We start from the raw sequence: 16120 nt of genomic DNA, 5'->3' as shown, positions 1-16120 counted from the left end.
GGACGGATTTTGATCTTTGTTCTCCCTGGCCTGGCTCCCTTTCCTGGTCTCTTCTCCTGCTGGGCCGGGTTATTGGGAGAAGATTGTTTTCCAGGTTAGTTTTACACAAAGGAAGTGTTTCTGCACCTTAGTGCTCCCTCCCCTTTCCCAAGCCCTCTACCTTCTGATTGCCAGGCATCTCGCCTAGTCTCTGTTTGGACCCTTGCCCTCTCCAGCTGGGGGATGATTTCAAGTTGGCTGTTTCTCATCAGTCAGTCAGGCTGCAGGCTTCCGCCTCATTCGTGCCAGCGTGGGGCATGTGGTGTCAGTAAGTAGAGGCCACAGCACCACACCTGAGAAGATGAGAAGGGTGGCAACGGCTGAGAAAGGTTGGGCTTGGGGATTCAGGATGCTAAGTAGAGATGGTACTTATGAAATATCCCAGAAAACACCTTTATGACTGTTTTTAATTGCTGCCTTCTTCCTCCCCCTCCAACCCTTTCAAGACCTCTCCTGTTTTAGTCAGCCTTCCACCTATAGATCTGTGATGTGGTTTCATTAAGATTCCCACAAATGTTAGGCTTGACCCCCCAACATTGGTTTTCCCGAACTCAGGAAGTTACCAAAGGTTTGATTAGGGGAAATCTGTTTTGAGTAAGTACCTGGATGTGTGTCCAGAGTGTCCAGAACCTCCTAGCTCTGCCAGAGGATGACTTGTTCCCTGGTGTGATTCATATTTGAGTGGCTAATTGAAGAAAGAAGGTGAAGAAGTGGAGGAGGGGAGGGAATGGCTCCTTAAGGACATAAACTATTATTTTTAGTCCTTTTAATGATGATTATAGAACAATGTGGTGTAGTGGAAAGTGCCCTGGATTAAAAGTCTGCAGAAAAGTATTTTTACTTAGCTTTGCAGTTGTGTGACCCTGGATAAGTTATTTTCTCTATGTGGTTTTCACTTTACTCATTTTCAACCAATTAATTGGGGCTATCACCTATAAAAACCTTTCTAGCTCCAAGGTTCTATGATGAACAAACCACCAGTATTATATTTGGAACCATAGGGTTTCTTTAAGAAGATATACTAGCCCTCTCCTTCTTCTTTTTGTCTGGAGAACCTGTAAACTTTTCTCCATTTAGAGGACAAACATAGATTGGAAATAAACTTTTCCCACTTCCTCACCCCCACCCTTTCAGGCTTGTCTTCTGCTTCTGGGGAAGGAGGATTGAACTGCATTTTCATGTTCCTGCCTCATTTTTTTTTGTCTTTTTTCTTAGGGTTAGAAGTTGGACTTTTGATGATGTTTGACCCAGCGGCAGCAATAGCAGGCAACGTGATTTTAAAGTTGAGCTCAGCTTCTGTTTTTTCCATCTTGTAATCACAAAAAGCATCTGGACCAGGAATTCCAATCATGTCTGTGATGGTGGTGAGAAAGAAGGTGACACGGAAGTGGGAGAAACTCCCAGGCAGGAACACCTTCTGCTGCGATGGCCGTGTCATGATGGCCCGGCAAAAGGGCATCTTCTACTTGACCCTTTTCCTCATCCTGGGGACATGTACACTCTTCTTTGCCTTCGAGTAAGTTTCCATTGAGTAGAGTCACCTGACAATGATTACTTTGAATCTAGGGGAAGAACCTTCTTTCTGGGAAGTTTGTGGGTGGTCCTTGGATGGTTGTCACTGTCCTCTTGAGCAGTGTCTATAGATCATGTCAACTGAATTCATTGCTTTATGCTTATAGCAGAGTATGTGTTGCGTAAAAAGACCAAGACCTTTGATACCAATATTATAGCACTGACTTGGGGCTACTCCTGACACCCTTGGGAAATAAAATAACTTGTTTTTATTACTTACCTCCCCTTTTCAGTGGTCTCCTTAGGTTCTTAGCGACAGGCTGCCTCTTCCCCACTCCTCCCAAGCCCAGGGGCACCCCTTGTGGTCATAACTCCACCCCACCATAGTCACTTATTCTGTTATTCTGGGTCCTATGTACTTTAGGGATTAGCTCTCAGCTAGCTATTAAATTGAAAAGGCAACTGAATTGGGAACCTGCAGATTGGTTCCAGCCTCATCTATGCTACAGACTAGCTGTGTGTGTGGCACATATGTGCTTATTAACTGTGAGTTGTTCTTTTATTCACTTAAAATCATGCAACATAACCCTCTATTTTGTGTGTGCTTGATACCAGCCTTGGAGTTATTTTTTTTTCTGTGATATAATAGCCAATCCTAGAGCCACTGTTCTGTGTAGGGCACCTGCTAGGGAGGTGGCTAGTTGGATTCTAGGATGCTGTGACATCACTGCTGGTTGTTCTGAGAATGCTATGCACTCTGGGGATGGGAGCAATGCTAATTGGTCTGGGGTTATTATGAGGAGGGCCTTGAGGAGCCAAGAAGTGTGTGTAGACTGTGAGCCACACCTAACTTGAGCCTGCACTCATGTACATGTAGTTCATGTACATGAGTGACCTGGAACTGGAGTTGTCAAGCTGCAGCATAGCCATGGCAGGGAAGAGAGGGCTCTTTGGCCAGCCTTTGTGGGTAATTAAAATGAGCTCTGGTCTCTTGGGGCTCATTTTTGTCTTTCTTCTGTAAGAGCTTCAGGCTTTTCCAGTGCATCAAGAGTGATTTTTTTGAGCTGCTTTGCTAAACTTCTTGATGGTTGCAGCTGGCTTGAGTAACAGCAGGGGGAGGAAGGGGACCCAGTTTATAACAGGGCTAGGAAAGTAAGGTCAGAAGAGCTCTTTGTCAAAGGCACTTTTGCTGCTGTTGCTGTGGTCTTTGTGAAGTATTTGGCAGAGTCAGGCAGTTTGGTCATGGTTTCTTAGCTGCTTTCCAGTCTGAGTCTCATGGCGGAGTGTGTGTGTGTGTGTGTATGTGTACTTGTGTGAGGTACGAGTGAGTATGTGCAGTCAGGCAGGCATATGCACTTTCTTTCTTTCTTTTTTTTTGTTAATCCTCACCCAAGGATATTTTTTTCCATTGATTTTTAGAGAGTGGAAAGGAGGAGTAGAGACAGAGAGAGGAACATTGATGTGAGAGAGACACATCTATTGTTTGCCTCCTGCACGACCCTAGTCGGGGCCAGGGATAGAGCCTGCAACTGAGGTACATGCTCTTAACCAGAATCGAACCCGAGACATTTCAGTCCATGGGTCGACGCTCTATCCACTGAGCCAAACCGGCCAGGGCTCTCCAAGTTTTCTTTGCTTTATTCCTGCCTTGCTTCTTTTTGGAAGTGCAGAGCTGAACTCTGGTCTCTATTATCCTCCCTGTCTTGTGCGTCATCCCTGTGAAATCATTAGCTCTTTTTGCCCCTACTCCCACCCCCTTTGCCTTGGGGTTAATTTGTTGTGATTGAAACCATGAGATTTGTTTCCTGACCCTGAGTGAGCTGATAATTCTGGGCCCAGGAAACCTCTGGTTTGACTGGCTGGGAGGATTTGAAATTTGGAGCTATTGGTGTTTGGTCCTTTTTGTATCTGGGATCCAGACAGAGTCTGATTTGGGTCTGTACCACTTAGACCCAAAGGCTTCTGAAGAAAACTGCCTGTTGGATGAGCTTATAATTAGCCAAGTTACAGTTTGACAGAGTCAGGTTGTATTTTCTGCCAAATGACTTTTCCCCCCAAGTTATTTCTCACACTTTGTCCTCAGATATGAAGGGTGAGGTTGTTTGTAAACTGCTCAGAGTTCCAGATGTCTGTGCAATAGAGTAAATATTTTTTAGGGTAGGGCTGGGGAAGGGAAAAGGGGGGAGGAGAAGGAAGTAAATATATTAGCTGAGGAATGGAATGGGGAAGTATAACTCTGACCAAAGGGGAGAGGACCCTGGTGATGAATCCTTTTCACTGAGAATGGTGGAATCTGTGTTTGTGAATGTGTGTGTGTGTGTGTGTGTGTGTGATATATATATATAGACATACAGGCACACAGATACTCTGCATGCTGACTGCCTTGTGCCTTGCCAATGACAGACTATACAAAGGAAACCAGCATGCCTCTGAATAATGGAGTCACTTTCTGGTCAACCTTTTTCTTTGAAGTCTGTAATTTACTACCAAGCACACAGTGGGGGAGAGGGTCTGGGGGGTAAAATATGGGCTCCTTCGATAGTATTAGAACTTAGGGAGACCTCAGAAAGTCAGCTGATCAAGCTAGGTGAGGGTGACAAAGGGCTGGTTATTTTCATCAGTTTGTCCAGAAGCATAGACATCACTTCCTCTGGCTGCTGCATTTTTGCCTTGGGGAAGGGAGCCCAGATCCTGATGCGTATCTGGATGTGCATTTTAGTAATAGGGTCTTGCTTGCAGCAGGTGCTTAGGAACAAGTGTGAGTTGATTTATAGCTGCCTGTGGCACAGCCCTGGGTCAGCCAGATGGCTTGAGAAATCTGGTCAGGCATATGTGTGCCCCTTGATGAAAAACGTGCAGTGCTAGTAGTGCCAATGGAAATAGTTTTATTTTTGGATTTTGCCTTTACATGTTTAGACTTCTCAAAGGAGGGACCTATACTTTTTAGTGGACAGACAGTAGGTTGAAGACATAGAATGAAAAGAGATTGTTCATTCAGTAGCTAGTTAGCTCTGTATTGTTCAAAGTGTTTCTAAAGAAGCCAGGTGATCATCTCTCAGGGCTGCTGTCACAGATTGGGATTTTGCCCAGAATGGGAAATTGGGCTAGATTGTCTATAAGCCTCTCGCAACTATGAGAATCTGAAATTCTGTAGAACTTTTGTGACTGTCTGTAAGAGTCAAATATAGAAAAGGAGAGGCTAGAAGATTACAGGTAGGTAGTGTATTTAAATATGTTTATGTATTCAAGTATAATTGTATCCATGGTAAATGTATTTGAATTTAAAGCAGAATGAAAATTGTACAGCGCTTAAAAAAAGGATTTCCTAATTTATTCTCAGGGTGAGCTATCTAGGCAATGTGAGTGAGTCTGCCAGTTTCAGCTTTGGGCACATGAACCCTTCTCCGTCCTTTCTGCCCAAACTCTGTCCCGCTTGTGTGATGAACACATAGCCACTAACATGGCTGGGAATGTCAGAACGCTATAGCAGAATGACACTGACAACCTGTGAGCTTTCCAGCTACTGAAAGGCGATTGTGGTATTTAGTTAATCTCCATTTCATGATAAAGCTTGGAGAAAGGACTGAGTGCACTGTTTTTTGGAATTGGCTTCCTAACTGCCTTTTTAAAAATATTTTAATTGATTTCAGAGATGAAAGGAGAGGGAGAGAGAGATAGAAACATCAATGATGAGAGAGAATCATTGATCGCTGCTTCCTGCACACCCCACACTAAGGATCAAGCCTGAAACCCGGGCATGTGCCCTGACCAGGAATTGAACCGTGACCTCCTGGTTCATAGGTCGACGCTCAACAACTGAGCCACACCAGCTGGTCCCTAGCTGCCTCTTTTAACTTTGTAACCAGATTGCTAGTGGGGTCAAGGTCCCAAGACGTCTCTGTGGCAAGAATAATTGTATGACTCTTGACCACTGAAGTAGATGCAGTTTGCTACTATGATTAGTGCGTATGCCTCACTTTGCTATAAATCAGCGGTTCTCAACCTGTGGGTCGCGACCCCTTTGGGGGTCGAACGACCCTTTCACAGGGGTCGCCTAAGACCATCGTAAAACACATATATAATTACATATTGTTTTTGTGATTAATCACTATGCTTTAATTATGTTCAATTTGTAACAATGAAATTGGGAGTCACCACAACATGAGGAACTGTATTAAAGGGTTTCGGCATTAGGAAGGTTGAGAACCACTGCTGTAAATAGAAGAAATCATATCAAGGCTATCAAATCTCATTGGACTGACCCACATGGGTGCTTGTGATATACAGAGGAGTCACTGAATTGGATGAACTGAAAAATGCTTTGTAGCACTGCCTAGTAATTGTCCCACTTTTAGCCTCTTACAACTCTACCTCTCTTTCAAGTCTTTGAGTCTTCCTTTATGAAATCTTTCTAGTAATTTCTTCATTCATGAGACTAATTGTACATACCACTCATTTAACACATAATCATATGACATTTCTTACATTTCTGATTTCTATGGTCATTGCACTTTGAGCTCTTTCAATGTCAGGGACTATTTCCTGTGTCTGTGTGGCCCCAACAGTGTCGGTGGTCAATAAATGTTTCAGAATGAGTACATCCTGGTTGCAATTAAAATGTACCAGTCTTGACTTACAGAATCCTATATAATAAAACCCCAATATGCAAATTGACCTAACAGCGGAACGACGGTTGCACTGACCACCAGGGGGCAGACGCTCAATGCAGGAGCTGCCCCTGGTGGTCAGTGTGCTCCCACAGGGGGAGCGCTGCTTAGTCAGAAGCCAGGCTCATGGCTAGCGAGCGCAGCAGCAGTGGCAGTGGTGGGAGCCTCTTCTGCTCAACTGCAGGCAGGCAGTAAGGAGTGAGGGGTCCTGGACTGAGAGAGTCCTGGACTGCGAGAGGGATGTCCGCCTGCCAGCTTAGGCCAGATCCCCCCGAGGGGTCCCAGACTGCGAGAGGGTGCAGGCCGGGCTGAGGGACCCCCCTCCCAGTGCACAAATCTTGTGCACCGGTGCTCTAGTCATAGAATAATAGAGCTGGAAAGGACTTTGGAGACTATGCCCATTCTTTTGCAGGTGAGGAAACAAGGCCCACAGAAGTGAGATTTCTTCATCAAGATCGGTTGGCCAGCCACTGCCTTTATATGACATTACCTTTCATCTCAATGTTAGCTTTTGAATATGGAGTCCTGAAGATGTTCAGATTGCTAAAGCTGTACATAGGGCCGAATGCTAGACCAGCATATTCTGGGTTCTTGGTAGCTAGTGTTTGTTACCTAGTGGCATCTAGGCTATTTGGGCTTCCCCAGCTCATGCTCCTAGAAAATGAAGGCATCTTTGTGGAACACTGATAGCATCTGGCATGGTAGATAGACTTGCAAGAAGAACAGGGAAGCCCATCTCTAAGGTGAACCTAGAAAGTAAGTTTAGTGAGTTATGAAGGATTATCACCTCTGTGGCCAGGATGAGGAGGGCTCAGAGCAAAATTCATACTTTGCTACTCTGTGGGTGAACCCGATGAAAGGGGCACCATGTCCCTGAGGGCAGATGGAAGAGAAAAGGCAAAAACACAAAGGTACCAGGTTTGAGGAGACAGGATTATGCAGACTAAAGCCAAACTCTCATGTGACAGAATATCTGTGCTTATAGTGCAAGGTCTGGGTTCCTGAAGTTCATTAGGTAAGATTGTGAAGAGGAAAGAGTGACTGCTTCATGATCTCTAACCAACATAGCCTTCTATAGAGAATTGTGCTGTAGGGGTTCCGTCTTGTGCTTCATCTAGCCCAAGATTCTGTCTGTGACTTGGCCAACCAAATGAAAGTTTTAGAAAGGAGTAGTTGCCTCTTTGATATCAATCTGTTGTAGTACTTAGCTAAGCTCAACTTTCCTATTGAGCACATTCCTGGAGAAGGATTGAGTTATGTTACCTGAACAATTCTTTGTGGTTCTGTCATTCAGAATTTTTCTGAATATTTCAGCCTCAATTACCTTTAGTGGTAATGAGTTTCATGTTATCAATCTTTATTGTATGCATCTCCCATCTTTTCAGAATGAGTCTTTAAAACATTTTTTATTTATTGATTTTAGAGAGAGAAAGAAACATTGATTTGTTGTTCTACTTATTTTTGCATTCATTGGTTGATTCTTGTATGTGCCCTGACTGGGGATCAAACCTGCAACTTTGGCATACAGGGATGACTAACCAACTGAGCTACCTGGCCAGGGCAGAATGAGTCTTAATTGTGTGTAGTGAACTTCTGTTTTGGGGAAAGCAAGCACAAAGCACAGGGATGTCCCCCATGATGCTGACATCGGTTGAGGTGTTTATTGAGGGAGAGAGAAGACCTCCTAAATCTTTCTCCTCAAAAGTATTGTGTTTAAGGAGGCACCTTATGCTTCTTGCAAGAAGCTAGTGAATTCAGGGTAATTAGGGGGATACTTCTAGAATGGAGCAATGAGAAGACAAGTACCTCATAATGGTGATTAGATAAGGCTAGTTGATGAAGGGTCTCGGAATACTGGCCTGTGGAGTTTGGGGCTTAATATAATAGGCAGCAGGAAATTGTTCTAAGTTCTTGAGCAGGAGTATGTTATAATTGAATTTTGTTATGTGTTATATTTAAAATTTGTTATAATTATAATGTGAAATTTTTTATAACTGAAATTTGGCAACTTCTTAGCAGGTTTGGATAGAAACTTTGGTCCTCCTTAAGTTAGAGGTTGGTTCATTACCTTAAAAATGAAAATGTTGCCCTAGCTGGTTTGGCTCAGTGGACAGAGCGTCTGCCTGCAGATTTAAGGGTCCCGGATTTGATTCTGGTCACAGGCATATACCTTGTTTGCAGGCTCCTCCCAGGCCCTGGCCCTGGTCAGGGGTGTGTAGGAGGCAACCAATCGATGTGTTTCTCTCACATCGATATTTCTCTCTGTCTTTCCCTCTCTCTTCCACTCTCTCTACAAATCAACAGAAAAATATCCTAGAGGATTTAAAAGGAAGAAAGAGAAGAAAAAATAAAAGAAGAGAAGAGAAAAAAAGAAAAGAAAGAAAATGTCCCTGTTTGGTTCATTTTCACCATTGCTACTGGAGCAAAACAGTGTTATGCATTTTCCTCTGACTTTTACATAGCAGTAAATCTGGAGGCTGGTTTTAAATTGTGTTTTTAGTGTCTAAGGAAACTTTTTCCTCTCAGTAGACTCTGTCATCAGAAGAAAGTTGAACCAGTCTTATGGGTGTTTCTACATGTTTATTGTGTTTAAGAGGACAGACAGCCATCCATATCAGAGAAGCTTATAGCAAAGGCTTATTTCTATTAGGTGGGACCAAGGGCCATTGTGGGACTCTCTCTAATCTTTGAGTGCTTCCTGCTGTTGCCAGCACAGCTCTTCCTTAAAGCCACCCTTAACAGCTGCTATGGGAGCAGTTTCAAGCAGCTATCCTTAACACATCATCATTGGTCTTATCTTATTCTTTAGCTGTTTCATATGTTTTCTCCAACAAAATTAACTCCTATTTCTCTTGTTCTTCATTTGTTAGACCCATAAAAACTTGTTGGTTGATTGAGTGTACTGATCAAAGAACAACAACAAAAAACATAGCAAGAAAGTTATTGGGCAGACTTGGAAGCAGAGTATTATATAGATAATCAGTCCACATTACCAGTCTGTAAGGCAGAGCCCTGCCATGGAATCTGTCTGGTTTTTTACTAGCTCCACTCATGAACCTCTTTTGAGTTTTCTCAAGTGAATTGAAGTCTGTGTCATTATCATTGTCCCTCCAATGAACTAGCATGCTAGGAATGGGGGATGGTACATGACACACCGGCCCAGCCTGGCACTGCTGGCTATTGCTGGTCAGTACCACCATGTGGTCTGTGGGACATGTCGGAGTCCAGTCATCTAAACCAGCTATGGAAGCCTGAGGCCAGTTAAGAATTTGGTAGAGGGGGACCTATCATGACGATGCCTCTTCAGGTGGCAGAAATGAAGACTTAGTGGGGACAGGGTTGTATATATGAAATTTACAAGGGAGAAAAGCAACTTTCAACCCCCTGGGAAGGGGAAGGCCTCTTGGTATTTTGAAGACAAAGGGGAGTTCTGTTTGCAGGAGTGTATGGATATCATTATTCCAAGATACAATATCAATGGAAACTACTAGGGAGTTTTAAAAACAGCTTATGTGAATGACAGATCCAGTCTTTCATTAAGATAAATTAGTGATATATGAGGATACTCTTGACTTTTGAGGTTGATATTGGGAATTACTTCCAAATCTTCCCATAGCTTATTCCTGTCAGAGACAGACCTCCAGCTTACTGCAATGATGGGACTAACCGGGGGGATATTTTGTATCATAACTATTAAAGACAGGCACGATGGGTTGTAGTTCACAAGATTCTTAGCTGCTGGCTCTCTAAGCTTCCTCTTACTCAGAGTAGAAAGGCCTGCTGGTCCCACATCTGCCTTCCCAGCCACACCCACTCACTAGTGACAACGGGCTGCCAGTAGCCTCATCTCTGGAGAACAATACAATGGGCCTGTTGTGTACTTGTTGACATACAGAGTGGATTGTTTTAGCAGGTGCAGAAGATAGGCTGTGTGGAGATTACAGAGACCTTTATCCGTGATGGTGTAGCGTAATTCAAATCTGTTGTTCTTTGTCTGATTGACAAGCAGGTGTTGGAAGGGGACTTCGTTCAGCTTGGGCGAGTCCTTCTGTGCATGGATGCAACATTAATTTGTGTGTGTGTGCATGTGTGTGTGTATCTGTATATGTGTGTTTGTTCTACTCTCTCCGTATTTTTTCCTTATAATAAAGCAATTTACATTTCCTTTGGTGTCCAATGAGATGGCTCTGATTTTTCTAAGGCTTTTGATTGGAGACTGTACACCAAGGCAGTGTGAGTCCTGGAGACATTACTTCTTTGTTTTCAATAATGATCTTAGGAAGATGGCTGATTTCTGTTAGCGTGGTGATTTCACTTGGCTTGTTCATGAACTGGAGTCTTGTGTTTTTACTGTGGCCTTTGGGTCCCTGATAAGTAGAGGGGACTTTCATTTCTGAATTTACTTCTTGATTATCTGTGATAGTGAAGGGGAACAATGAAAAAGAGGGTACTTCACAAGCTCCTTAATTACCCTGAACTCAGTTAGCCATATCCTTCATTTCTCTAAACATTTTCCCCTACCCTTGGCCTTTAGGAGAAGGAAGTCAACCACGCAAAAGCAAACTATGACCAAGGATTTTCTTAAAAAACAAATAAGCAGGCAAGCAAACAAAAAGCCACAAAAATCATTTTGCAAGTTCACTATATGTGTTCAGCTTCATGACAAACAGCTCAGCCTATAGTATAGTTGGCTTGCACACCCATGGAGTCATGTGTGTGGCAAGAAAGCAGGGAGGATCTCCTGGGGACTGTTCCAAAACTGCGGTGAATGTACAACCCGGGGTTAAACATTTAGAGTGAACAGCAGCTTACTTGATCCCCATGCCAATGAAGTAAGCCTTTTTCCTTAGCTTACTTTCTCCACTCTCCCTCTGGCCCTTGCTTATTCAGTTATAGTCTGCCTCCAAGAGAAGATCTCTGTGTTGAAGGAGAAAATGTGCCAGGAGGAGGAGAATAAAAATAGGTCAGTGGTAACTCTCATCACACATTCCCATTTATTTGGTTGGAAATTTACTTTGACTCAATAAGTATTTGTTGATAGCTTCTTTATTCACATACTTGCATTAGGCTCTGGGAGATATAGAACTGTGATGATAATGTTAATAGCTGGCATTTACTTAGCATTTACTGTGTGTCAAGTGCAGTTCTAAGCACTTTATTTATATTCATGCATCTGATCCACACAATGACCCCATGAAGTTCTATTATTATCTTCATTTCACAGATAAAGAGACTGAAAGTAACTAAGACACCCAGCTAGGATCTGGTAGAGCCAGAATTCAAACCCAAGCATTCCTGTTCCAAAAAGAGAAGATTCTTGCTCCTATGAAGTCCAGTTGGGGGAGATGAGGTCAACATAGTAAAAAACAGAAAACAATACAAGGCTCTGGCAGTGAGGATGATGTGGACAGATTAGTGCAGCTTAGGTTAAGCCTTTTGGAGGAGACAAGACCTTTCTACATCCCAGATTCTTCATTTATCAAATGGGTATAATGGACTCTACCTCATAGATTTAGTGTGAGAATTGGATGAGATCATGCATATAAAGAGCTTAGTGCCGTGCCTGGCATATGGTGAGTGCTCAGTAAATTATGATTGTGATGATGACAATGATGGCATTGATGTCTCTGGGACCTGACAGATGAGTAGGGTTGAGATATCCAGAGAGGAAGAGGTATGGCCTTCTAGGTGAATTATGAAGAAAGAGGAGAGCAAACATGATGTTGGGAAGGGGTGCTCAGGAGAAACAATTTTCTTATTTCCTTATGGTCACTAGTTACCTACTAGCTGAGGTAATTGAGGAGAGAAGAGGAATGGATGTTGCAAAGTCAGTCAGCAGCCCTGAAGCTTTAAAAAAATATTTTCATTGATTTCAGAAAGGAAGGGAAAGGGAGAGAGAAATGGATACATCAGTGATAGGAGAGAATCATTGATTGGCTGCCTCCTGCATGCCTCACACCGGAGATCGAGCTCACAACCTGGGCACGTGCCCTGACCAGGAATTGAACCATGACCTCCTGGTTCATAAGTTGGTGCTCAACCACTGAGCCACGCTGAAGCTTTTTATTGGCCTTGAAGCATGCTGAACATGCTCTGTGTCTGACACTTGGACCTTTCTTCATGACTAGTCCTGATCTTTCCTTCCTCCTCCTGGAGCTCAGGCCTAATGCCATATGGGTGCATAGGAAAAGCTCAAGACATTCCCAGAGTGAGAGCAACCTGTGATGCTTGCAGGTCCAGGCTCGGTGGCTTCCCTGATCTTAACAGTTGTGAGCCTTTCCTAAGGCACAGAGGAAATGTGACTCCCAGCAGGCTGACAAGGAGGGCCTGGGCTTGGGGATAGGAGAGGTCCCTTGAGACTGTCTTCTGTATGTTATAGATGGCATCAATCAGTTAAGTATTTGTTGAGCTCCCATTATGTACGGAACCACTGTTAGGAGTGTTGGGTGTTTCAAGTGAAGTAAAAAGCATGGTCCCTTCCCTCAAGGTATTGCTTGTTTTGTTGACATACTGGTAACAATTCGTGGCCCATTAGGATTAGGTATAACTAAATGTTCAATTGCGTGCTTTCTCCAGATGCCGTTACTTGGCTGTCCAGCTATCTCCTGCCATCCCCGTGTTTGCTGCCATGCTCTTCCTTTTCTCCATGGCTACACTGTTGAGGACCAGCTTCAGTGACCCTGGAGTGATCCCTCGAGCCCTACCAGATGAAGCAGCTTTCATAGAAATGGAGATAGGTGGGTTTTCTAACCAGCTGGCAAGATGCTGTGCTTTAATTAGTAAGGGAATGGCATCAGAATAGTGGTTGCAGATTAACAATCATTTCTAGGCTTTTCCCTCTGAGATCCTGAATCTGAGATCATGCCCACCCTGTGCATTTGCTAAGGCAGCTGAAGCAAGGTTTGAAAGTCATGCTTCCTTTTTTTTTCTTGTGTCGGGTTGCTTTTCGGGAGGGATTTGTTACCAAGGTCTGCTGCACTGTTCCTAAGAGGATGGTTATTTATTTATTTTTTTTACTCTTTGGGCATCATCAACTCATTTGATTTTTTCATGAAAGCTATAAACCTTCTCTTAGTAAAAATATCCTTACATACATGCACATACATACAATTTTGGATGTAATTTCAAGGATTCATAGAACTTCTGAAGCACATTCATGGGTCCATGACCAAGAATTCCTGCTTTAGGAGAACACACAAGGTGAAAGGGGTCAACTATGGTGCCAGGAACCATTGAGAATTCTAGAAATGATAAGGAAGCAGTTACAGTTTCATTACAGAGCAGTCTGCAGCTAAGGGTAGGACTCTCTGGGATAGAGATAGAGTATTACACTACCTAGGAGCAGGGTGGCTTCAGGAATTGAAGCAGGACATCCCAGGGCTAGAGAGGATAGATATTCTGGGAACTCACACTGGGAAAGAAGGCCACGATGCCAGTACTAGCAGGGACTGGGAGCCCACCAGACCCAACAGCAGTGCCTGCCTAAATTGTTCTTAATTCCAGTACCCAAGTAGCTTGAGTCAGCATACAAGCCAAATAGAGTAGAAGAAAGGGACCCAGGACTTATAAGACTAAAAGCTATATCAGTTGAGCACCAGTCTGTGATTAGCCTTTAGTTCTTTTAGGGTGTGTGTTTGCTTGCTTTTTTTTTTTTAAATTTTAACATTATTTTATTTAATTCAAAACACAAACCTGTCGGGGTTCTAATAGGTATTACATTTAATTGTTTATTTATTTATTTATTTTTATTGATTTCAGAGAGGAAGGGAGAGAGTGAGAGATAGAAATATCAGTGATGAGAGAGAATCATTGATCGGCTCCTCCTGCACACCTGCTACCAGGGATCGAGGTCGCAACTTGGGGATGTGCCCTTGACTGAATTGAACCCGGGACCCTTCAGTCCATAGGCCGATGCTCCATCCACTGAGCCAAACCAGTTAGGGCTACAGTTATGTATTATTTTTGAGAGAATTTACCTTAAAAATATATTTGTATTGATTTTAGAGAGGGAGAGGGAGAGGGAGAGAGAGATGGAAATATCAGTGATGAGAGAATCATTAATCGGCTGCTTCCTGCACGCCCCCTACTGGGGATCGAGCCCACAACCTGGGCATGTGCCCTTGACTGGAATCAAACCTGGAACCCTTCAGTCCGCAGGCTCTTTCCACTGAGCCAAACTGGCTAGGGTGAGAATTTACATTTTTATATTATCTGCTTATCCAAAAAATAGTGTCTTTTATATTTTCAGATTGAATTTTATGTCCATTAATAATTTTATACACACACACACACACATATATATATGATTAATTTCAGAGAGGAAGGGAGAGGAAAAGAGAGATAGAAACATCAATGATGAGAGAGAATCATTGATCAGCTGCCTCCTGCATGCCCCACACTGGGAATTGAGCCCACAACCTGGGCATGTGCCCCAACTGGGAATCAGACTATGATCTCCTGGTTCATAGGTTGACCCTCCACCCCTGAGCCACGCTGGCCGGGCTAAAAAAATTATTAATTGACTTGTTTTTGTGCATGTCACAACAGGTTCCTTAGCAAGGTTAGCTCTGTTTTGCCAGATCACTGGGTTTGGGGGCCAAGCACGAGACATCATATTTGTGACCTCTGCATTTAACATGCTTCTCTCGATAGAAGAGTGCATTCTTGAGTTCATACCCATGCATATGTTTATTTTTATGCTAACAAGTTTTTGTCAACTTACATTCAGTGTTCAGCCCTGTACAGCAGGTCCTTGAATAACATTGTTTTATTCAACATAGTTTCATTATAACATGGATGAGATACCGTAGGAACTTAACTCTTGTTTATATTAATTAGCCTACGGTAAAATTGGTTTCATTATATGTAATTTCACTTAAAGTCACAGAACCTATCGAAGATGCTAAGTGAGGACTTACTGTACTGGGTATGCTATGGGTGAGGAGAACCGAGAGAAGAAGGCGGGTGATTCCCTTGCATCATAGCACTTCATAGGGAGGATGAACCATGAACTCTGTCTTCCAGGTGCCTTCATGTAAAGCACATACAAAGGAATATTAAGGTGGCAGGTGCCATGCTGGTACTCATATCCTCTAATGAACAGCCATCCCCATCCTTGTAAGACTTGTGAAACACTGTTATTGTTTGATTTCACAGCATCCACCCCACTCTGCAAAAAAGGGAAAAATGTTCCATATGGCAGATATTTTTAAAATCAAAATGAATTAAAAACATTATGTTTTTAGAATTACCCTGCATAAGGAGAGTGCAATAAGACAGGCACTCTCATATGCTGCAGATGGGCGGCATGCAAATCTATCAATTTGGGAAGCAGTTTGGCAATAGTAATATGGGCTTTAAGGGTTCATACCCTTTGACCCAGTAATTCCACTTCTGTCAGGGTTTAGCTAAAGGAAATAGACAGATTTACACAAATTACTGTAGAAGGATTTTTAGTGCATCATTTTTCTTTTTTCTTTTTCATCTTAATATGGCACTAGCTATTTTAATGCTGGCAACTTCATATATTACTGCTCAGACTTCAACATGCTTTTCTTTTTTCTTTATGTTTTAGAAATTAATTTTAACACATGAATGTATTCTTTTTTTTCCCATTGATTTTCAGAGAGAGGGAAAGACAGAGAGAAACACCGATGTGAGAGAAACACATCGATTGGTTGCCTCCTGCACAAGCCCTGACCAGTGCCTGGGCCGGGGAGGAGCCTGCAACCTAGGTACATGCCCTTAGCCGGAATCAAACCCAGACCCTTCGGTCCATAGGCCGATGCTCTATCCACTGAGCCAAATTGGCTAGGGCATGAATGTATTCTTGAGGAAGGAAGGAGGGGGTTGGGATCAGAGTGTGGTGTTCAAGGGGATTTAGCTTTATTTGTAATATTATA

At 43.1% G+C, this 16120-nt stretch overlaps 1 protein-coding gene across 2 annotated transcripts in view; it reads left to right on the top strand.

Annotated features, from left to right (window-relative positions):
- ZDHHC9 (zinc finger, DHHC-type containing 9) overlaps positions 1-16120 on the top strand; it is a 30073-nt gene that overhangs the window by 613 nt on the left and 13340 nt on the right. For both annotated transcript variants that reach the window (XM_005872721.2, XM_005872722.2), the window contains exons 2-3: positions 1255-1555; positions 12795-12955. In XM_005872721.2, coding sequence (XP_005872783.1) covers positions 1389-1555; positions 12795-12955 — 328 coding nt within the window. In that variant the 5' untranslated portion in view covers positions 1255-1388. The remainder of the gene's footprint in view (positions 1-1254; positions 1556-12794; positions 12956-16120) is intronic.

The sequence above is a fragment of the Myotis brandtii genome, unplaced genomic scaffold (assembly GCF_000412655.1).
Source record: "Myotis brandtii unplaced genomic scaffold, ASM41265v1 scaffold39, whole genome shotgun sequence".
Classification (NCBI taxonomy): domain Eukaryota; kingdom Metazoa; phylum Chordata; class Mammalia; order Chiroptera; family Vespertilionidae; genus Myotis; species Myotis brandtii.
This window is presented reverse-complemented; position numbering and strand designations above follow the sequence as displayed.